Source organism: Enhydra lutris, unplaced genomic scaffold (assembly GCF_002288905.1).
Source record: "Enhydra lutris kenyoni isolate GAN:26980312 unplaced genomic scaffold, ASM228890v2 scaffoldscaffold46, whole genome shotgun sequence".
In the NCBI taxonomy this organism is placed as follows: Eukaryota; Metazoa; Chordata; class Mammalia; order Carnivora; family Mustelidae; genus Enhydra; species Enhydra lutris.
Genome location: NW_019154130.1, coordinates 12,984,270 through 13,007,184, shown reverse-complemented (window position 1 = coordinate 13,007,184; position 22,915 = coordinate 12,984,270). Strand labels below are relative to the sequence as shown.

At 47.1% G+C, this 22,915-nt stretch overlaps 1 protein-coding gene across 1 annotated transcript in view; it reads left to right on the top strand.

The window, feature by feature from the left end:
* The window catches only part of LOC111156434 (V-set and immunoglobulin domain containing 10), a 37,026-nt gene extending 14,863 nt beyond the window's left edge, over positions 1-22,163 (top strand). The window contains exons 3-9 of the mRNA XM_022517338.1: positions 2,732-3,034; positions 5,196-5,456; positions 12,061-12,354; positions 15,212-15,322; positions 15,622-15,637; positions 18,478-18,698; positions 19,900-22,163. Coding sequence (XP_022373046.1) covers positions 2,732-3,034; positions 5,196-5,456; positions 12,061-12,354; positions 15,212-15,322; positions 15,622-15,637; positions 18,478-18,698; positions 19,900-19,955 — 1,262 coding nt within the window. The 3' untranslated portion in view covers positions 19,956-22,163. The remainder of the gene's footprint in view (positions 1-2,731; positions 3,035-5,195; positions 5,457-12,060; positions 12,355-15,211; positions 15,323-15,621; positions 15,638-18,477; positions 18,699-19,899) is intronic.
* Positions 22,164-22,915: the final 752 nt, after the last annotated feature.

The following is a 22,915-nucleotide window of genomic DNA, read 5'->3' as shown; positions in this document are numbered from 1 at the left end:
ACCCAAGGGGTTTATGAGAGCTGTAACCACTGAACACTTAATTCAGGAGGCTCGGAAGGTTCTCTTGTTTGATTTATTTTTCTAATCCTGCCACCTGTTCTTCTTATCCATTCCCTGTATCCAAAGCTGTTTCTTGCTGAGAATTATGCTGCTCAAAAAGCCCCTCCCAGCCAGGTTCTGGGGGTCCACACTGTCCATGCTGGGCCCCTGCGGCCCTCCAGACCACAGTTCAGAAGACCCAGGCTGTCTAATCTAACGCCTGGGCTTTGACTGTTAGTGCCCAGAGATACCCTCTGCTTTGTTGGATGCCTGCCAACCTGGGCACGCCCTATTACCTGTTGGTCTGCATACCTAACCAACTAGCCAGCAACAGTAAATGGTACCTCCCAAACTAATGGCATAATTTTTTCCGCAGACCCTCAGTGGGAAATGACACGATTCCAGCAGGTCCGTGCAAATATTGGGAGCCAGCCCCAACCTGAGCAGCCTATGGTCAAGAATAGTGTCCTGGGAAACCCACCATTCCCATAGTTATACAATGGCTCCAGACATAGGTGAAGTAGATGTTGTACTTTTTTTTTTTTTTAAAGATTTTATTTATTTATTTGACAGAGAGAGATCACAAGTAGACAGAGAGGCAGGCAGAGAGAGAGAGAGAGAGAGGGAAGCAGGCTCCCTGCCGAGCAGAGAGCCGGATGCAGGACTCGGTCCCAGGACCCTGAGATCATGACCTGAGCCGAAGGCAGAGGCTTAACCCACTGAGCCACCCAGGCGCCCCCTAGATGTTGTACTTTAAGGGGCTCTGGGAGAGCCTTTTCCTTCCTGGAATAATTTTTCCAACTGGCCTGTTTCTATTCATATTCTACAGTCATAGATGTATTCCTTTGGTTAAGCATTGCCCTTCCTGGATTCTTCTTTTTAAGAGAGGAAGTCTCAAGGTCCCTGGGTGGCTCAGTCGGTTAAGCCTCTGCCTTTGGCTCAGGTCATGATCCCGAGGTCCTAGGATAGAGCCCCACATTGGGCTCCTTGCTTTGCTGGGAGCCTGCTTCTCCCTCTTTCTTGCCTCTCTCCTCTGCTCATTCTCTCTCTCCCTCCCTCTCTTTCTCAAATAAATGAATAAAATCTTAAAAACAAATAAAAGGGGTAGTCTCTGGGAGAGGTAACAGACTCGGTGGCTTTAGTCTAAACAGGTTTTAACTACGGACAACTGGGTGGCTCAGTTGGTTAAGCGTCTGCCTTCAGCTCAGGTCATGATCCCAGGGTCCTAAGATCAAGTCCCATGTCGGGCTCCTTGCTCAGCGGGGAGCCTGGTTCTCCCTCTTCTTTCCACTCCGTCTGCTTGTTTTCTCTCTCTCTCTCTCTCTCTTTCTGACAAACAAATAAATAACATCTTAAAATAAATAAATAAATAAATAGGTGTTAATTATATTTCTTTCAACAAAAGAGGTGTGGCATCTTGGGTGCACTGGGTACCAGCTGTGGGAGGGCATTCCTGGGAATGAGAAGAAGTTCGGAAATGCCAGGGGGACCCAGATAAGACCCAGCACTTCCCAAGTGCTTCCAACGTGACCGGCATTATTCTGAGTGTTCTGAGTACTCACTGAAGTACCACCGCAGACCCCCGCAGTGGGTTCTAGCATGGCCCCCAATTTTTTTACTTATTTGTATATTTTTAAAAGATTTTATTTATTTATTTGACAGAGGTAGAGATCACAAGTAGGCAGAGAGAAAGGGGAAAGCAGGTTCCCTGTTGAGCAGAGAGCCCGATGTGGGGCTCGATCCCAGGACCCCGAGATCATGACCTGAGCCAAAGGCAGAGACTTAACCCACTGAGCCACCCAGGCGCCCCATGGCCCCCAATTTACAGATGCGGAAATGGAGGCTCAGAGTGGTTAAGGTCACACAGCTAGTGAGTGGAGTCCAGAGTGGGGCCTGGAGCCAATGTTTCTTGTCTTTCGGTGTGAAATTGGACTAGGACTCCCCAGGCCCACCCCCAGGTTCAGTGATTCTCTAGGAGAAGTCCTAGGACTCAGCATGTAATTTATTAGAGCGAGAGGCTACAAAGCAAAATCAGCAAAGGAAAAAGGCACATGGGGTTCAGTCCGAGGAAAGCCACGAACAAGCCTCCACGAGTCCTTTCCCGGGGGCATCACATGGGACACGCTTAATTCCTCTGGGAGCTAATTGTGGCAACACATGTGAAATGTCTGCCAGGAAAGCCCCTTAGACACGGAGCACCGTGGATTTTCCTTGGGAGCTAGTCACACAGGCACCCTCTGCTGAGCACGTACCAAAATTCCAGACTCCCAGAGGGAGGGGAAGCAGGTGTTCAACTGCAAATGGTTGGCCAGAAAGCCTCATTCTCGTCAGTTCTGGGAATGGCCGGAACCCTCCAGAAATCCTTGTTGCCGTCACCAGCCAAGGCCAGCCTTGCAGCCTGTTTGTGCGCAGGTCGCCGATCCACTCACCAACGTGTCTGAAAAGGAGTGATTTGCATGTTTCCCTTTTAAGGCTTGAGCCCCCCATCCCCAAAAATCTACCTTTATCTCAGGATTCTAATGCAGAAGGGCACTTAGCATAGCATTTATCACTAATCATAATTAGTACTTGATGGATGTTGTCATCCTCATTGGCTGCTTCCTGATCATTTCTGTGTCTGCTAGATCTGGTAAGGAGTTCCAGTTAACTCTTAAGTAATTAATGCTTTCTCCATTCCCCCTGTCATTCCCAGGGGGCCCCTATGAGGTCGAGGTCAATATCTCCAGCACTGGCAAGCTCCCCAACGGCACCGTCTATGCAGCCAAGGGCTCCCAGGTGGCCTTCAGCTGCAGCAGTAGCTCCTGGCCTCCACCAATGGTTGAATGGCAGTTCCAGGCCCCAGATTCCAGAACTGAGCCCTTTGGAAATAACCTGACCGTCAACTGCTTCACTCTGCTGCTCATGTCACAAAACCTCCAAGGAAACTACACCTGTTTGGCCACGAACATGCGCAGTGGGAGACAGCGAAAGGTGACCACCGAGCTCCTGGTCTACTGTGCGTAAGAAGCGCTCCCCTTCCCCCTTCCCCTCCCCCACGCCCTCACCTTGACCCTCATGAACTGTATGTTTGTGCCTCTTCCTTTTGTCTACAAGGCATGCCTTTGTTGTACGGGCCCTAATGTGCTGCTGCGGCTCCTTCAACACGCATGTACACACCCAGGGCTGTGTCGGAGAGGGAGTCGCTTCTAGAAGCTTGCTGCTAAGTAGGGTTCGGGGAGAGTCCCTGTGAGCCACAGAAGGAAATTAATGCCAAGCCTCATGCTTGCTTTTTTTTTTATATTGAGGTGAAAGTACAGAACAACCATTTTAAAACATACAACTCAGTGGGATTTAGTACATTCACAGGGTTGTACAACCTCCACCTCTGTCTAGTTCCAGAACATTCCCATCACCCCAAATGGAAATCCCATCCCCACTGAGCAGCCACTCCCTCGTCTCTTCGTCACTCCCTGGCAGCTGCCAGCCTGTGTCCTGTCTGCATTTGCCTGTTCTGCGTGTGTCGTGGACTTCTAAAACACGTGGCTTCTTTCACATAGTGTCGTGTTTTCAGGGTGCATCCATGTCGTAGCAGGTGTTGGCCCTTCGCTGCTTTCTGTGACCGAGTTAATATCCCACTGTGGGGAAAGACCAGTTTGTTTATCCGATCGGCTATCCTCATTCTATCTATGAACTCGGGACCTCTTGCATTGCTAGGAATCAGCAGTTCCCGAACCTTCCGGGGGTGAGAACACAGCAGATTCCTTGGACGAAAACCACTGCAGACATGCAGAGTGTGCTCATAATCCATGCTAATGAAAGGGAGCTTCAGAACAACAAATTAGTGAACAGGATAATAACACCTTTCTTAATTCATACGTTATTCAGAGCCTGTATGAGTCTCTGTGTTCTCTGTCATAAATGACATTGTTTATGAAGTCATAGGTGCTTGTTAGAGGAAACAGATGAGTGTATAGAAGAAAAGGATATTCTAACCACCATTCTGGTGTCTTAGCAATAATTTATCTTGTAGATGACATGTATCTACTCATCCATGTAAGAGCCAAACATTTCTATTTGTGTTATATTTATATGAAATATAAATGTGTTATATTTCTATAAAATATATAAAACATATATATATAATACACAATACGTCTGATTTTTTTAAAGATTTTGTTTATTTGGCAGACAGAGGTCACAAGTAGGCAGAGAAGCAGGCAGAGAGAGAGAGGGGGAAGCGGGCTCCCTGCTGAGCAGAGAGCCCGATGCAGGGCTCGATCCCAGGATCCTGAGATCATGACCTGAGCCGAAGGGAGAGGTTTTAACCCATTGAGCCACCCAGACACCCCTATAATACATGATACAATATACATATATATCCATAATATACATTTGTACATATACAATATATATACATATATAATGTATGTATAATATGCATTTTTATATGTATAGATGTATAATATATGTGTAACATATATATGTATAATATATACATGCATTGCATACATATATATGTATAACATGTAGTATATATGTACATAATCTATACAATATAATGTACATATATATATATACACATAATATACATCTATAATATGTGTGGATTTTCATATGTAGTTATGAACACATGGGTTACATTGGATTTCCAGGTTTGTAACTTGTTAAATTTTTATGTGTTTTTCATAATACATGCCATGCCCATAATAAAAAGGAAGTATATGTTAAGGGGGGCTTGAATCCCACATGTACCTCCCCCTAGAGACCAGCACTGTCCAGTAGAGCTTTTCATGATGATGGAAATGTTCTGTTCTCTGTGGTCCAGTACAATAGCCACCCACCACATAGGGTTCCTGAGCCCTCGAAATGCGGGTGGTGTGATGGAAGAACTAAATTTATAATATAATATAATTAGTTTAAATTTAAATAGCCACATTTAAAGGCCACTGTGGCTAGTCAGAAGTGCAAAGATGAATGAGGTCCACAACCTTGGGGATTTTACACCCAGCAGAGGAAATCAGACTATTGTCACACGCTACTTTGTGCTAAGGAGCTATTTCCAGGTACACTAACTGGGCATGATGTTTCTCTAATACCCTAGTTCTGTAATCCTGAGAGCCAGCCCGATGGTGATCTCAGAGTCTGCGACTAAGTCCATGTCCTCTGGTGTTTTGCAGTCCCCCCTCCATCGGCCCCTCAGTGCCAGGCAGAGATGTCACAGGAATCACTCATGCTGCAGCTCACCTGTCGCTGGGACGGGGGGTACCCAGACCCGGACTTCCTGTGGACCGAAGAACCAGGAGGTGTGGTCGTGGGGACGTCAAAGCTGGGAGTGGAGATGCTGAACCAGTCTCAGCTGTCAGACGGCAAGAAGTTCAAGTGCGTTGGGAGCCACATAGTGGGGCCGGAGTTGGGAGCCAGCTGCGTGGTACAGATCAGTGAGTCTGGCTTGCTGGGGTTGGGGTCCACCGTCTTTATTCTGAGAGGACCGTTTGCAAGGTCTGGGAAAGAAATTCCAAGATGTCGCAATGAACTGAATTGTTTCTTCTTTTCTTTTGCTTTGTGTTTTCTTCCTTTCAAACTTTAAAGATGCTGAACCAAGCTTCTTGGTTCTCATCCAAGCTGTTTTCCACTTGACAGATGCTAATTAAGCACCTGCTATGTGCCAGGTACTGTTTCTAGGTATTGGAGATGGAAGAGGGAACAGGACGGGCATAGTTCCTTTATTAGCCACCTCCTGTTACGTAACAAATGCCCCAGACTTAATGGCTTAAAACAACGCATCATTCATCTATCTTATGATTTCTATGGGCCAGGAATTCAGACAGGACACGGTGGGGATGGTTTGTCTTGGCTCCGTGATTCCTGGGTCTCAGCTGCAAGCCCTAGTTGCGGGGTGGGTGTTGAAACTGTCCGAAGGATCTACTTCCAAGGTGCTCACCCACACGCCGGGCAGGTTGCTTCCTCTCCGCGCGGGCCTCTCCACAGGGCCCCTGAACTGTCCCTACAACGTGGCGCTGGCTTTCCCCAGACCAAGTGATGCAAGAGGGAGCAAGCCAGGCCGATGCTATCCTTTCTCTGAACGACCTGACCTCAGAAGTCACATGGCATCCGACTGCCTCTTGTGTTCATTAGAAATGAGTCCCTCAGTCCGGCTCCACTTTCAAGGGGAGTGGGTGGAATTGGGCTCCACTTTTTGAAGGGAAGAGGGTCACATGATTCCTGGACATGTTTTTGAAACCACGACCATCCCTCTCTCATAGAGCTCAAGCTCTTATGTGGGGTTGGGGGCGAGGGGAGGACAGAAAGTCCAAATACAAGTGAGGTAGGTTCAGGTCATGACAATACTTGTGAGGAGGACGAGACGGGGTGTGTTCAAGAGTCTCTTCTAGGAAGAGGGCCACTCTTCCTAGGGGGCAGGGAGGTCTCCTTATGGCGGTAGCATTTTCGAGCTAAGACCTGAAGGATGAGAAGGAGCTGGCCAGGTGGGCTGAGTGTTCCTGGCAGAGGAAACAGCAAATGCTGAGGCCCCGAGGTGGATACGTACCTGGCATTTGAGGAGCTGAGAGAAAGCCAGAGTAGCTAGAGTGTCATGCATGAGATACCCATGAGGCTAGATGGCTGTTGAGGGTTGAATTGGGTCTCCCCCAAAAAGATCTGTTCAAGTCCTAATCCTAGGTACCTGTGGACATGGCCATATTTGAAATAAGAGTCTTTGCAGATGTGATGAAGTTGAGATGAGGTCATACTGGGTTAGGGTGGGCTCTATTCCCATGACTGGTATCTTTACAAGAAGAGGGCCATTTGGACACGGATACACGGGGAGAATGCCACATGATAAGGGAGGTAGGGACTGTAGTGATGCACCTCCAAGCCCAGAATGCCCATGATTCCTCGCGATGCCCAGAAGCCAAGACAGAGGCATTTCATGGTGTCTCCCTCAGGAGCCTCCAAAGGAGTCAAGCCTGCTGACACCTTGATTTCAGACTTCTGAGTTTCTGAGCTGTGAGAGAATGGATTTCCATTGCTTGAGGCTACCCAGTTTGTGGTGTTTCTTGCTTACACTTGCCACACTCTCTAGTGTTAGGCTTTGCTGGCCATGGTGAGGGTCTTCCTCACGCCCATCAGGATAATCCTCAGAGAGGCAGCCGTGGAGCGCTGGACTGCTGAGAAGAGAGCCTTAGTATTCCAGGACTTGCTCATTTTCCCAGGCAAGTGGCATTCACATGGTCGTCTCTTCCCCACTGACTCATTCAGCAAACGTCCCAGCTGTCACATCTGTGTCCAGTGCCTGGCCGGCCTTGGGCAACAGAAGGATCCAAGACTCACTTTCTGCATTACAACAGAGCTTGGCACATGATGGCCCACGGGCCAAATCCAGCCCAACTGGTAATTTGCAATTTTACTTTCGATGAGATATAACTCACATAACATGAACGTCACTATTTCAAAGTGTATAATGTGGTGGCTTTTAGGACGTTCACATTGTTGTACTTACCGTCACTGCTGTGTACTTCCAGAACATTTCCATCACCACACAAGACCCCTACCCACGGCAGTGACTCCTGTCTGAAAAGACTGTGTGCGAGTGCTCCATTCCTGGTATTTCCATTGACATAGAGTGTTACCATTAAATCATTAATTTTTTAAGACTTTTCCTATTTGTTCATTAGGACATGGCATAACTGTTCTAATTTGGGTTTCTTTGATCCTAGTGGGGTTGGCAATTTTTGTATGCTTCTTGGGTCTCTATATATTATGCATGAATTATCTGTTCATATCTTGTCCATTTTTCTATTGAGTTCATCTTTTCCTGTTATTCCCCAAGAACACTTTATATTAACTCTGTCAATTAATTTCATAGAACTGTCATGCCTGTCATAGGTATTTTTCTGTCCCCATTGGCCCCTATACTACATTTGTGCCTCATCCCTGCTGGTGATTCACAGTTTCTGATTGATTTTGATGGGGTTCCCTCTGTCAGTCCTGCTCTTTTAGGGTTTCCGGGCTCAGAAGTTCTTTGCCTGTTTCCAGATCATCCAACATGTTGTTTGTAGGCCTCACAATAGCCTGTGGGTTAGACAGGACAGTTTGTAAGTTGCAGATGTGACACGGTGTGAACTGCCTTACCCAAGAGTGACCCAGCTTGTAAGTGACTGAAGCCGTCACTTAGCCCAGGCTGGTCTGACCGCAGAACCCTTGCCTCCCTTGGGGACCTCCTTCCTCAGGACCTAGTCCAGCAAATTTTTTTGAGTAAGAGTTATGTACTCAGCATGGCACTGGGTCCTATGGAGGAATTACCGGGTCCTGACCTTTGAAGGACTTAAAATTTACCGGGAGAGAGAAGTCTGAGAACCATGAAACAGGTAATATCACAGTAATAAGTGACATTGACATTTACTGAGTGCAAAGCATGTGCAAGGTGCTGTGCTCAGTGTTTTTTCCACACGGTCAGTCACCCTGGGAGCTGGAGGCTAGAAGTCCGAAATCAAGGTATTGGCAGGGTCATGCTCCCATCGAAGGTTCCAGAAGAGGCTCCTTCTGTGCCTCTTACAGAGCTGCCGGGTCTTCCTTGGCTGGTGGCCTTCTCCCTGTGCGTGTCTCTCTGTGTCCTCTCCTCCTCTCCCAAGACACCAGCCCCTGGGCTTAGTGCCCACGCTAAACCCAGGAGGATTTCATCTTGAGATCCTTAGCTTGTCACATCTGCAAAGACCCTGTTTCCAAATAAGGTCACATTCTGGGGTTCTAGGTGGACATGAGTTTTGAGCAGATGCTCAGCACTCTATTTTGTGGATGATGGAGCAGAGGCACTGGGCTTGACCCTACAGCTGGAAGCAGGACACACGTTCAGAGTGGTGTGTAGTGAAGACTCCCGAGCGTGTGTGGACAGTAAGACCCCAGAAATGGCTGAGTTACGGACTGACCCTGACAGAGGGGGAAAATAGCAGCAGCAGGTGACGGATTTGGTGTGATTTGGTGTGATTTCCCCCCATCCCTTCATTTCTTTATGCAGATTCTAGCTCAATCACCATTCCTACGGCCCCTGAGACTGGGCCAGTGATTTTGATTTGAGCTCAGGATGAAGAAACGTGTCTGGAGAAAAATGCTGACTGGAGAGGAAGCAGGCTCAAGAGCCTAAAACCTTCCTGACCCTGACATTGAACAGTTCTCCCCTCTTCCCTCTTGGTCACGTGAGCCCAGAGCATCTCAGCCTTGATGTCCATCCAGGTCTCCTGAGGGTCTAGTAAAAAGGCAGATTCTGATTCTGTGGGTTTGGGATGGACCCGAGACTCTGCATTTCTAACCAGCTGTCAGGAAGTGCTGATGCCGCTGGTCTGGGCGCCGCACTTTGAATAGCTGGGGAGTGGGAGTCTGGATCATTTCACTTGGCAGGAGCAGTAAGCCATTGAAAAGCAGTGGTAGGCGCGCCTAGCTGCCTCCGTCTGTAGAGCATGCAACTCTTCATCTCAGGGTCATGAGTTCAAACCCCACATTGGGCATGGAGCATACTTAAAAAAAATAGAAACAAAATGTTAATGCCCCCTTTGGGATGCAGAACAGTGCAGCCCCCAAAACGATGAGAAGTGACACTTTGGGGGGACTTGTCCTCCCCACATCTCTCTTTAAATTGCTTATAGGCCCCTACACTGAAGAAGACCGCTCAAATCGGGACAGGCTGAAGTACTAACCAGCCCATGGTGTGAAGGCTGGTGTGTTGCGATCTCTTACAGATCTCTGAGGGCCCTGCTCCCTGCCTCCACCCCTGACCCCACCTTTGCACAGAGCATCCTCTTAAGTGGAAGACACTCTTTGAATGTCTAGGTGCCACACCCGCTGTGGGGGTGACTCACATTTTTGAGGGTTAATGCTATGTTTGACAAAAGCATATTAATATATATGACTTTTGGGGCTCCTGGGTGGCTCAGTGGGTTAAAGCCTCTGCCTTCGGCTCAGGTCATGATCTCAGGGTCCTGGGATCGAGCCCTGCATCGGGCTCTCTGCTCAGCGGGGAGCCTGCTTCCTCCTCTCTCTCTGCCTGCTTATGATTAGGTCTGTCAAGTAAATAAATAAAATCTTTAAAAAAAAGATTAAAAAAATATATATATATGACCTTTGTTTGCAGGGGGTGGGGGGGATCCCAGGAGGATAGTTTGCTTTGCTTTTTATACAGAATGAGGAGGGCACTTCTCAAGCTTTGGTTTGTGGGGGCCCCCGAATTCCAACATACTGATGAGGCTTGTCAGTGCTGCTGGCTTTGTGACCCCAAAGGAGATACGAGTTAAGCAGAGAGAGGGGAAGGTGGGATTTAATAATGGGCAGGGGCCTGATGGTTGATCCAGAAAGGGGTGTAACGTGAGTTTCCTGAGCAAACCTGGGTTTGGGGTTTCTCTTTTGCTGACCTGATTTAGAGGGAGAGGCTTTGGGCTGTTCCACACCCCCACGTTGCCCCCCCACATCCATTCCCCCATTCCCTCTTCCCAGGGTGCCAGCCGTGAAACCCTAGATTCTCTCTTGGAACAACTGTGGATGGAAAGTGTAGGGTTTTGCTCTCCCGGGCAGGAACCCAACATGCCACTCTGTTTCCTTCAGCTGCTGAAAATATAGGCTTAATACATCACCCAAGATAAATCTGCGACCTTTCCCAGGAGGGTGTATGTTTTGGGAAAAGGCTTCTGCTGCAAAGAAAATAAACGGATCGCTATTGGAGACCTTACAGTTCTCCGTGTCCCACTTAGAGCAGACCCCAAGGCTGTAGGGACACTGCAATGGGAGCTGTCTAGGACAGACCTGTGATAGACAAACTAATGCTCCCCCAACAAAGATGTCCGTGTCCTAATCCCTGGGGCTTTCCCTTACATGGTAAGAGAGACTTTGCTGCTGGGATTAAGATCTCGAGATGGGGAGATTATCCTGGATTATTGGGATGGGCCCCATGTCATCACAAGGGTCCTCCTAAAAGGGAGGCAAGAGGGTTGAACTCAGTAGCAGGAGGCGTGATGACAGATATCAGAGGTTGGAGTGATGCAAGGAGGGGCCAGGAGCCAGGGAATGCGGGTGGCTTCGGAAAGCTGTGAGAGCAAGGAAATGGATTTGCACCCCCACCCCTGGAGCTGCCAAAAGGAACGAGCCCTGCTAACACCTTGATTCCAGCCCCCTAGGATCACTTCTTACTTCGGACCTCCAGAACTAGAAAAGGATAAATTTGTGTTGTTTTAAATCACTCCGTTTGTAGCAGTTTGTTACAGCAGCGAAAGGAAATGAATGCAGCTGCCTTACTGTCTCGTAGAGCGCTCTTGGCAGGCTGTGTGCCCATTCTTTGTATGAGCAGAGTGGCTGTGATGCAGGGAAGCCTAGAGCTTAGACGGGAATGTGGGCTACAGAAGTTTGGCAACTTGGGCTTACAAGAGTAACCAACTCAGGGCTCCTGGTTGGCTCAGTCAGTTGAGTGTCTGACTCTTGATTTTGGCTCAGGTCGTGATCTCAGGGTTGTGAGATCAAGCCCTGTGTCCAGCTCGGTGCTCAGCCAGGAGTCTGATGGGGATTCTGTTTTTCCCCCTCTGTCCCTCTCCCCATATGTTCTCTCTCTCAACCCCTCTCTCTCTTTCAACTAAATAAATAAAATCTTAAGAAAAGAGTAGCCAACTCATCTTGGTTTGCCCAAGACTTTCCCAGTTTTCTCACTGAAAGCTCCATGTCTCAGGAACCCCCTCACGCTTCAGCAAACTAGGACCAAAATAAAAATGTTGATTTCACCCCAAATCCTAGGTGCCCCACTTAATTTAGTTGTGTGCCTTTGAGCAAGTTACTTAACTTTTTCTGGGTCTCAGTTTCTTCATCTGCAAAATGGGGTTAATACGTTTAACAGTGTCTAGACCATAGTAGATGCTTAATAAATGTTAGCTTTTATTATTACATGAGTCCAAGTGCAGGACAGAAATTCCTGGAGTGGCTTCATCAGGAAGGTAATAACATTCTTGAAAAGCTCAGGCCATGGCTTGAATCTCCCTGAACATTTGTTTTTCTTTACTTTCTGGTCACCAGGAAGCCCCTCCCTTCTCTCCGAGCCCATGAAGACTTGCTTCGTGGGGGGCAGTGTGACACTCACCTGCCAAGTGTCTAGAGCCTACCCGCCTGCCAAGATCCTGTGGCTGAGGAACCTCACCCAGCCCAAGGTGGCCATCCAGCCCAATGACCGCTACCTCATCACGCAGGACGGCCAGAGTTCCACTCTCACCATCCGGAACTGCTCCCAGGCACTGGATGAGGGCTACTACGTCTGTCGGGCGGAGAACCCAGTGGGGGTGCGGGAGGTGGACATCTGGCTGAGCGTGAAAGGTGAGTGAGGGAGGGGACCCTGAAGGAGGACGGTGGAGGGCTTCAGAGGACCAGTCACCAGCATGGGGACAGCTTGGTTCTTCCCTATACGTGGGTCACTGCCATCAGGGAGAAGGTGTACCTGCTTGACTGTGACTTGACAAGGTGGAAAAACTATTATCCAGTTGTAAATCTCTAACACTGCATAGGGAATTAAAAAATAAAATTTACGTTGGGGCGCCTAGCTGGCTCCATTGGGAGAGCGTGCAACTCTGGATCCCAGCATCGTGTGTCAGAACCCCACACTGGCTGTAGAGATTACTAAAAAATAATAAAATAGAACTTAAAAAATAACTGCATCCCAAAGAATATATATATTATAAATATAAAATATATATATTAAAAATATGAAAAATGTAAGTCATAATAGCAAAATGAACATTTTAAGAATTACCATCCTGCTTAGGATACAGAGCAGTGCCTACAATGCTAGTTATTTGTAGGTAGTGTGGCCAGATTTAGAAAATGACAACAAAGCTAAAAAAAAAAAAAGAAAAAAAAAGAATAGGATGCCTGCTTGAATTTACATATCAGAAAAACAAGGCATTTTTTTAGCATAAGTATATCCCACATTTTCCGTGGGACATACTTATTCTAAAATAGGACTCATTGTTTATCTGAAATCCAAATTAAATGGGCATGCTATATTTTTTTCGGCCAACCCTACCTCTAGACCCCTTTCCAGTCTCATCCTGGGCCTCCTGAAAAAGGTAAGCACTATTCTGAATTTTTTTATTCAAGAAAAATGTTACTACCTAGTGAAATGCTTGCTGTTTCCACTCCACATTTTGTTCTTACTGTAATTGTAATTATATGTTGTACCTCTTCACTCCTGCAGGATTTCCTACTGTGTCATGATTCCACAACTAAGTTACTAATTTTCCTGCTGATGGACCTTTGTACTGTTTCTGATTTTGTTGTCGTTGTTGTGATGAGCAAAAAATGTTGCAATGAAAATCTTTTACCCAGCTCCGTGTGTACATATATATAGCAGATCCCCAGGCAAATATTTCTCTAGGATATATGTGGACGGAAGAGAAAGGAAGGGTTATGCACATTTGTATATTTCTGGGATAATAGCAAATTATTTTCCAAAGTGGTCATACCGATTTCTATTCACAACAGCGGTATCTAAGAGTGTTGAATTGTTCCGCATTTTCGCTTTCCGGCTTTGTGATTTTTGCCCATTAAGTACGTGTAAAATGGAATCTTTTTTTTTTTGTTTGTTTGTTTTGTTGGTTTTATTTTGTTTTGTTTTTTAAGATTTTATTTATTTATTTGACAGAGATCACAAGTAGGCAGAGAGGCAGGCAAAGAGAGAGGAAGGGAAGCAGGCTCCCTGCCGAGCAGAGAGCCCGACGTAGGGCTCGATCCCAGGACCCCGGGATCATGACCTGAGCCAAAGGCAGAGGCTTTAACCCACTGAGCCACCCAGGCACCCCTGTCAAATGGAATCTAACTGTCATTCTGATTGGCCCTTCTGTGGTTACTAAGAAGATTGAGAATTATTTCATATCTTTGCTATTTGCGTTTCTTCTGTGAAATACTCACTTGTATCTTTTGACATCTTCCCCTTTCTTGTAGATATGTAGGAGTTTTGGTTTTTTTTTAAGAATTTTTGTTTAAAGATTTTATTTATTTATTTGACAGAGAGATCACAAGTAGGCAGAGAGGCAGGCAGAGAGAAAGGGGGAAGCAGGGAGCCCGATGAGGGGCTCGATCCTAGGACCCTGGGATCATGGTCCTGAGCCGAAGGCAGAGGCTTTAACCCACTGAGCCACCTACACGCCCCATATGTAGGAGTTCTTTAGAAACTCTGCATACTAATCCCTTGTTAGTTTTACGTGTTACAAATACCTCCTTTTAGCTTGTTTGCCTTTCTTTTTTTTTTTTTTTGCTTTCTTTCTGCTATCCTTTGATTAGCAGACATTCTTACTTTCATGCAGTTAATTTTATGAATCATATCATTAACAATTTCTACGTCTCAAAAAATCTTATCTCCCCCATGGCCACAGAGATACTATCCTATACTTCTGAAAAGTTTTAATGTTTTGCCTTTTTCAGTTAAATCTGTACTCTATCTAGAATTGATTTTTGTGAATGGTGTGAGGTGTGGGGATCTCATTTCTCCCTCACCCAAATTTGGATAGCCATGGATTCTAGCACCATTCTTTTTTGTTTTTTTAATAATAAAAAAAAAATTTTTTTTTAAATAATCAAACTGGCACTTCTTTTTTTTAAAGATTTTATTTATTTATTTGACAGACAGAAATCACAAGTAGGCAGAGAGAGAGGGGGAAGCAGGCTCCCTGCTGAGCAGAGAGCCCAATACGGGGCTTGATCCCAGGACCCTGAGATCATGACCTGAGCCAAAGGAAGAGGCTTTAACCCACCGAGCCACCCAGGCGCCCCTCCAGCACCGTTCTTGAGTAATTCCTCTTTTACTCACTAATGTGTCATTATCAGATTTTCTTTTATGTGTGGTCTGTTCTCGGATTCTCTGCCTGCTCCATTCATCACTGTTCATCACAGCAGCAATAGCTCACCCTCTTCATTTCTATGGCCTTGTAAACAGTCTCGATGTCTGGAGATTTTAACTTTCCAGTCTTCCTTTGCATCACACACTTCATTTGCTTCCCTACAAACTCTCTGAGGTTGGGAAATGAGATTTTATCTTGCTTTATGGAGAGGTCATGTGCCTTGCCGAAGATGATGGAACCAAAACAAGACCAAGACCCAGGCAGAGGAAGGGAGCCGTCGCTCTTTGACCAGTACATGTATCAGATGGAAGGATCAACAGTGTGATTTGTCTTTGCAGAACCTTTAAATATCGGGGGAATTGTGGGAACCATTGTGAGCCTCCTGCTGCTGGGACTGGCCATTATCTCAGGGCTTATCTTGTATTATAGCCCTGTGTTCTGCTGGAAAGGTAAGGATTTCTTGGGCCCCTTTGTTTACTTTTGAGGCTCTTGAAAGGGTGTGGCAGGGGGAAGGAGGCCCCTGTTGTAGTCCTACCTGAGGTCCCATTTTATAGGCTTCTTGACTGGGTCCAGATGTGCAATAATGAATAAATTAAGTATACCATTCCTGACCACCCTGTCACCTGTCCTGTTGGGTCAGTTTTCTCATTTCACCATTCTTTTGTAGATGTCAGATTAAAAACTTTTGGGAGGCTGAAGTGGATATTATTGGATATTAATTTTTTTTTTTTTTCCTTTTTCCCTTCAGTAGGAAACACTTTCAGGTGAGTGTTCCTAGAATCGAGTCAAAAACCATTTCCATGGTCTGTGTTCGCGGCTGTGTTTTTCTTTTGCAAGAGCAGTAATGGCGGCCACTGTGGAGGACCCGGCATGGGCCAGACCCTGGGTGAGGGCCTTCGCTAGGCCTCCTTAGAGACTGTTTCATAAGCTCTTCAGGGTGGTGGTGGCACCTCCATTTGCCACATAAGGAGATGGACGCTCAGGGTAGTAGAGTAGTTTCTGCAAGCTCATCCGGGAAATGAATGGCAGCGCCTGCGTTCAGATCCAGGTCTCACTGATTGCAAAGTCTATGCTCTTGTCATAATGCCAGACCTCAGGGTGGGGCACGTTGCGGGGCTCTCACTGAAGCATAAAGGGGTGGTGTGTGTGTGAGCCCAGGCATGGGTGCATTTATTTTATTTAATTTTCTAAAAAGAGCTGAAAGGAAGAATAAGTCTTGGTCTCACAGCATGTTTTGGAAGACTAGTCTGAGCATGGCCAGGAGTCCCTCCCAAGAGGAGACCTCAGGGGGTGCCTGGATGGCTTAGTCAGTTAAGCGTCTGACTGATTTGGGCTCAGGTCATGATCTCAGGGTCATGGATTGAGCTCTAAGTCGGGCTCGGCGCTCAGCGTGGATTCTGCTTGTTGCCCTTCCTCGGCTCCTTCCCATGCTTGCACACTCTCTATTTCTAAAATAAATAAAGTCTTAGGGTGCCTGGGTGGCTCAGTTGGTTGGGTGTCTGCCTTCAGCTCAGGTCATGATCCCAGAGTCCCAGGATTGAGTCCCACATTGGGCTCCCTGCTCAGGGGGGGAGTCTGCTTCCCCCTTTGGCCCTCCCCCATCTCATATTCTCTCTCTCTCTCTCTCTCAAATAAATAAATAAATAAATAAATAAATTTTTAAAAGATTTTTCTTTATTTATTCGACAGAGATCACAAGTAGGCAGAGAGTCAGGCAGAGAGGGAGGGAAGCAGGCTCCCCGCCGCGCAGAGAGCACAATGCGGGACCCAATCCCAGGACCCTGAGATCATGACCCGAGCCGAAGGCAGAGGCCCAAACCCACTGAGCCACCCAGGCACCCCAAAGATCTTTTAATAAATAAATAAAATCTTTAAAAAAAATACCCCACTTAGGGGCACCTGGGTGGCTCAGTGGGTTAAAGCCTCTGCCTTCGGCTCACATCATGATCCCAGGGTCCTGGGATCAAGCCCCACATGGGGCTCTCTGCTCAGCAGGGAGCCTGCTTCCCTTCCTCTTTCTCTGCCTGCCTCTCTGCCTACTTGTGATCTCTGTCAAATAAATAAAATCTTTAAAAAAAATAAAAAATAAATAACCCACTTAAAAAAAAAGGGAAAGCTCAGTAGGGGCAAGGTGACTAAATGGAACGTGTGTCATCATTTCCCAAAGAGATTCTGGGTTGGAGCAAAGAACTCTTCTCTTTGTCCCTCTTAACCAGTTTATGAAGGGATATTGCTGTTCTGGGATGATCTTTCACAGGAAAATGTTACCTTTACTGCCCCATATTCGAGCACCATCTTCCCAGTGAGTCTTTCGTTCCCCAGACTTATTTCTCACAGGAGGAGGCAGCAAGCATCATGGAAAAACGCTTTGGAACTAGGGGACCTGGGTTCAGATTGTACCTCTCACACTCCCGAGCCCTGTGCTCCTGGAAAAATCCCTCAATCTCTCTGAGCCTTTGTCTCCTCATCCGTTTCCCAACAGGAGACTGAAGATTATATGAAAATGTAAGGCTCCTGGCACTGTGACTGGCCCAGGGCATGTGTAAGAAATGTACAGGCTGGCCAGGTAGGCAGAACCAGCAATGAACTAGAGAAGAATTCATAGTAACTGCTGGGCATGGACTCCAAGTGCAGTCACGGCTCAGGGCTTGCGGGGTGGAAGAGGACTTTACCTGGGCCCTAAAGGATGAATAGGAGGCGACATTTCAGTAAGTAGAGCAGAAATAAATGGTATTTCAGGAAAGGAATGTAGCCTTCGTGTATTCTGTAAGCAGGGAGCTTTACAAGAGCAATCAGAGTGCACAGAAGAAAACTTGGGGAAACTTAAAACGGAACCACGACTTTTAACCATGACTTTGAGAGAGTGCTGTGAGGGGAACTAAAATGGTAGGTTCCTGGGATAAAGAGTCACCTGCCCAAGGAGCAGGGGGAAGTAATAAAACCGGGAAAATGTGCATAGTCTACAGGAATCTGTCAATATCTCTGACATTACAATCATGCTGTCCTCTCTCTCTCTCTCTCTCTCTCTTTTTTTTTAAGATTTTATTTATTTATTTGACAGAGAGAGAAAGAAAGACCACAAGTAGGCAGAGAGGCAGGCAGAGAGAGAGGAGGAAGCAGGCTCCCTGCCGAGCAGAGAGCCCGATGCGGGGCTCGATCCCAGGACCCCGGGATCATGACCTGAGCTAAGGCAGAGGCTTAACCCACTGAGCCACCCAGGCTCCCCACACTATCCTCTCTCTCTCTCTCTCTTTTTTGTTTAAGATTTTATTTATTTATTTGACAGACAGAGATCACAAGTAGGCAGAGAAGCAGGCAGAGAGAGAGGGGGAAGCAGGCTCCCCGCTGAGCAGAGAGCCCGATGTGGGGCTCGATCCCAGGACCCTGGGATCATGACCTGAGCTGAAGGCAGAGGCTTAACCTACTGAGCCACCCAGGCGCCCCTATACACGATCCTCTCTTAAACGAGGTGAACACACAAAGAATTTTCCATGTTACCAAAGAGGTTGCCATAAATCTAGTGTTTTCTGTTCAGTGAGGGCTGATGTTAGGGGGGAAAAGGATGGAGTAACTTCTTGATTATTTCTCCCCCTTTGGAAATTAGGGGACAAGACATGGGTGATGTCATGGTTTTGGTGGATTCAGAAGAAGAGGAAGAGGTAGAGGAGGAAGATGGTGCTGAAGAAGAGGAAGAAGAAGAGGAAGAAACAAATGAGAGGGAGGAGTCACCAGAAGAAATCCCTAAGCATGGCCACATTCACAGAGTGACCGCACTGGTGAATGGGAATGTCGACTGGATGGGCAACGGACTCCAGGCTCTGCAAGGTGAGTCCTTTCTCCTTCCAAGCACTCTGCTAGGGGGCAGTGGGATTCCCCGTAAGAATCCCCAAGAGGTGAGTCTAGTTGTTTTTTTTTTTTTTTTAAGATTTTTTTATTATTTATTTGACAGAGATCACAAGTAGGCAGAGAGGCAGGCAGAGAGAGAGGGGGAAGCAGGCTCCCTGCTGAGCAGAGAGCCCGACGTGAGGCTCGATCCTAGGACCCTGGGACCATGACCTGAGCCGAAGGCAGAGGCTTTAACCCACTCAGCCACCCAGGCGCCCCGTGAGTCTAGTTTTTTAAAGGGTGGGGAAGGTAGTTTAACCTAGGATCGACTGTCAACGCCCCACACAATTAAAACTGACAGACATGTACCAAGGACCTGTTCTGGGAAAGGCACGCTATTGGCATTGTTGGGGGAATAAAAAAAAAACAAAAAAAAAACGATCATAACCCTAGTCAGGGAGCTTTACAAGACCAGTCAGAGGGGCGCCTGGGTGGCTCAGTGGGTTAAAGCCTCTGCCTTCAACTCAGGTCATGATCCCAGGGTCCTGGGATCGAGTCCCACATCGGGCTCTCTGGGCAGCAGGGAGCCTGCTTCCCCTTTCTCTCTCTCTCTGCCTGCCTCTCTGCCTACTTGTGATCTCTGTCTGTCAAATAAATAAATAAAATCTTTAAAAAAAAAAAAAAAAAAAGACCAGTCAGAGTGTACTGAGGAACACTTAAAACGGAAGCAAGATTTAACCCTGACTTTGAGAGAGCAGTAGAGGAGCTGTCACAGGGAGGAATTTGATTATTACCAGATGAATGACAGGCTTAAAAATCACAGGACCTCAGAGAGAGGTGAGATGCCTTGAGGGATGCTTTGGTTGGGAGACACTTAATGGCCGGAGGAGGATATGAGGCAAGTCTTTCAGGACGGTCGAGTCTGAATAAACAGAAAGGGGAGAGAGTATCCAGGCGAGGGGAATGGCAGCAACCGGCTGATGCTGGGTAGACCGCATCAAGCACGTCTAGAGGAGCTTGAGTGAAAAGAACAGGAGAAAAGGGGAACGCGCACCTGTCCCGCTCGCTCCCCCATGAATTCCAGTTCCCAGGCTCGCCAGTGAAGGACTAGGAAGGGCAGTGATTGAAAACGGATGGTGGGGACGGAGGGACCTCTCGCTGAGCCCACTCCGACTTGGATCTGCTTTTCCCTCCTGTCCAGACGACAGCAGTCAGGAGCGGATTGACATCATTCAAGAAGAAGACAGACCAGTTTGAAGAAAGAACTGTCCTCCATGATCCCGTCTTAAAAGCTTGGAAGGCTGCATTGAAGATGAGCTTTTCATTCTGCTTTGACTTGACTCGCACCCCTGTCTGAGGGCTGAAAGTGGTGTGGGGTGCTCAGCAAAAAAGAAACACACACACAGATTTCCTTCCATTTTTTTTCTTCTCCCTAAATTGGTTTGATTTGCTGTTTTTCTCATGGATGTTAAATGTGTTGGGAACGGGCAGTGTGTGGGGGGCCAGGTGTATTTGGCATCTCAGGTGCCCCCTTCACTGTGACTCTGGCTTTATCCAGGTTGACTGATGCCGATTTGGAGGGGACAGGAGTTGGGGGGAGCACCTGGCCTCCGTGCTCAGTGCTCCCAGTACACTATTAGATGTCCGTGACCAGCCTGCCCCATACAAGGGAAGAGTGTGGGGTGATAGGGACACCTCCCTTATCAATGCCCGGGTAAGCCGGAAGACCAGGCAGACGTCACCTCCCTGGAGAAGGTGAGGAGGTGTCCGCTACCGGTGCCAGTCAGAGGGAGGCAGTTTGGCTCAGGTTTTGGAGTTGCAAACAGCTGGGCTTGAATGTGGGCCCTGCTCCTTACTGGTTTCCTGGCCTTGGGCACGTTGCTTTACCTCTCCCTGGGCCTCAGTTTCCTCATCTGTAAAATAGGTAAAATCCTACCTGCCTTACAGGGTATGGTGAGGACTGAGGGAGGTATTGCAGATGGGAAAGTGCCCAGCGGGTGTTCAGCAGATGTCCTTTCTCCTCTCCCCTGCCCTCTCTAGCGGAAGACACTATGTCAACTGTGGGGTTCCAAGCTGCCGCCTGGGCCTCTCGGCTCTTTGTAGGATGGTTTCAGAGGAGAGCATTATCGGAGCTCTCCTGATGCTGTTGGCTTCCCTGGAGGTGTAGTTCTTTTCAAAAGAGGCAGGGGCCCCTAAGAGGAAGTGCCTTTCATTAGAACCTCTCATTTTGCGGAGTTTCCTATTTGTACAAAAGCCTCTTAGGTGATACCTGAGTAGCTTGCCGATTTCCCCATTCTCCTCTTTCTCCTGTGGCTTTGAAAGAAGGCAGGGGAAATGTTTTGCAGTGGAGTAGGGTGATAGAAGTACTCCTTGGGCCGACTAGTTCATCTGGCCTCAGCTTCCCAGTCTTGGAAATGGGGATGGGAAAATTTGTTTCCTTCCTCCTTCTTAAGGAGAGTGTGAAGATGCATTGATCAATAAGGCAAAGTTTTGAAGGAAGTGACATCTGATGCACGTAAGCTGCTGCTTCCAGATCCCCGTGCAGTCCGCAGATGGTTCTTTCCTGAACCATCTTTTCTGAACACGGGAGGGATTTTTGTCCAAATCCCTTCCGTGTCAGAGACGTAATAAGGGTGCAAAAGATTGTGAGGAGCATGAAAGTCTGACTTGAATTTGTGTTCTTTAATGTTCACATCCCACTTGCTGGGCAAGAGCTAGGGCTTAAGGGAGAGCTTCCTTTCTCCAAATAACACAGACCGGGACTCCAGTAAGATGAGAAGCTAGTTATCTGCAGCCTTCCCCTGCAGGTGTGATGGGGAGGGGTCTGTTTTCTTGGATGAAAAGACTGAACTGAGCAAATCACTAGGAGTGAGCCCCTCGTCCCCAGCTCAGCCGTGTGGATTGCAGGAGCTGCCTGTAGTTTCCACTCCTCAGGAATTATGTGCAAACTGCAATTCTTACTTGCTGGGGCTGCTGCTGCCCAGGACTTCCTGGGCTTAGCCACTCTGGCCAGTCCAAGTTAGTGTTTCAGAACAGGAGACTTGAGTTATTTCTAAAGTCACTGAGCTCAGAGTCTGTCTCCCTTGGAATCTTCCATGATTAAATTCCTGACTTTGAGAGTTCACTCTGCGGAGGCACCCATATTTAAAAAAGAAAAGAAAAGAAAGAGGAAAAAAAATCCCTAACTAGGAATGCAGAGAATGATCTTCAAGATCACTGAGATGCTTTCCAGAATTTTTTCTCTTGCATATGCACGAGATGGGACACATCCCTGATGATGGGAAATCTTTGGGGCAGGGTTTTTCCACTAGCAATGGCGGTGGGGGTGTGATGTGGTGTGGTGTGTGTGTGCTTCAAGATCTTATTGCCAAACACTATACACCCTGTGTTAGCTGAGCCACGACTTCCGTCACTTATATCTGAGTCCTGGGTCAGTTCAGAGTTCAGGAACTGGCAGTCTTCATGTCTTAAGGATTGTTAAAGAAATTAGGGCTTTCCTCTATTTTAAGATGACTTATCCCTAAAACTACAAGCATGAGGCAGTGGGTTACAAACTCTGTGGCAAAGTCCAAGTTGTTACATTGTGCTGTTACACAATCTTATCAGGTGTTCTGAACTCCAAGATCTACTTATCAGAACCAGGAAGATAAATACTTAACGGCTATCACAACCGACATTTCAGAAGGGGACACTGGGAAAGGGCTCGGCCAATCCTGTGGCTTTGATGTTAGTTCTTCTTATATTGTCATAAGCACATATAGGCCCTGTGACTGCAGACAACCCATGATGGAAGGTGCACCGGAACCTGTGATATCATCCTGGCCAGGTAAAATTCATTGTGATGCAGTAAGTGCCAACTGGTAATTCTCACCGTGGGAGTGACCAGGAACTGCTGCAAAGAATAATTTTAGCAGATCCCTCTGCATTATTTACATTTTCATATTTGGTGTGCAGTGTGTTGGGGGGGAGGAAGAGAAATTTATTCTGAGGTTAAAATATGGATTTTTTTTAAAAAGATTATGGAATAAAGTTATTTTTAAATAAATGTTTTAATGATCTTGATTTAGACTTGATTAGTAAACAAAGATTTGGAGAAATGGGTTTGCCTCCCCAGTTTTGTTTTGTTAGCAGCTTTCCCTGTGTTGGTAATCACAAAGTTCTCGTGGCCATTTTATTCTTTGTAGATACTCTCACACTGAGACTCCCGCACCTTTCCT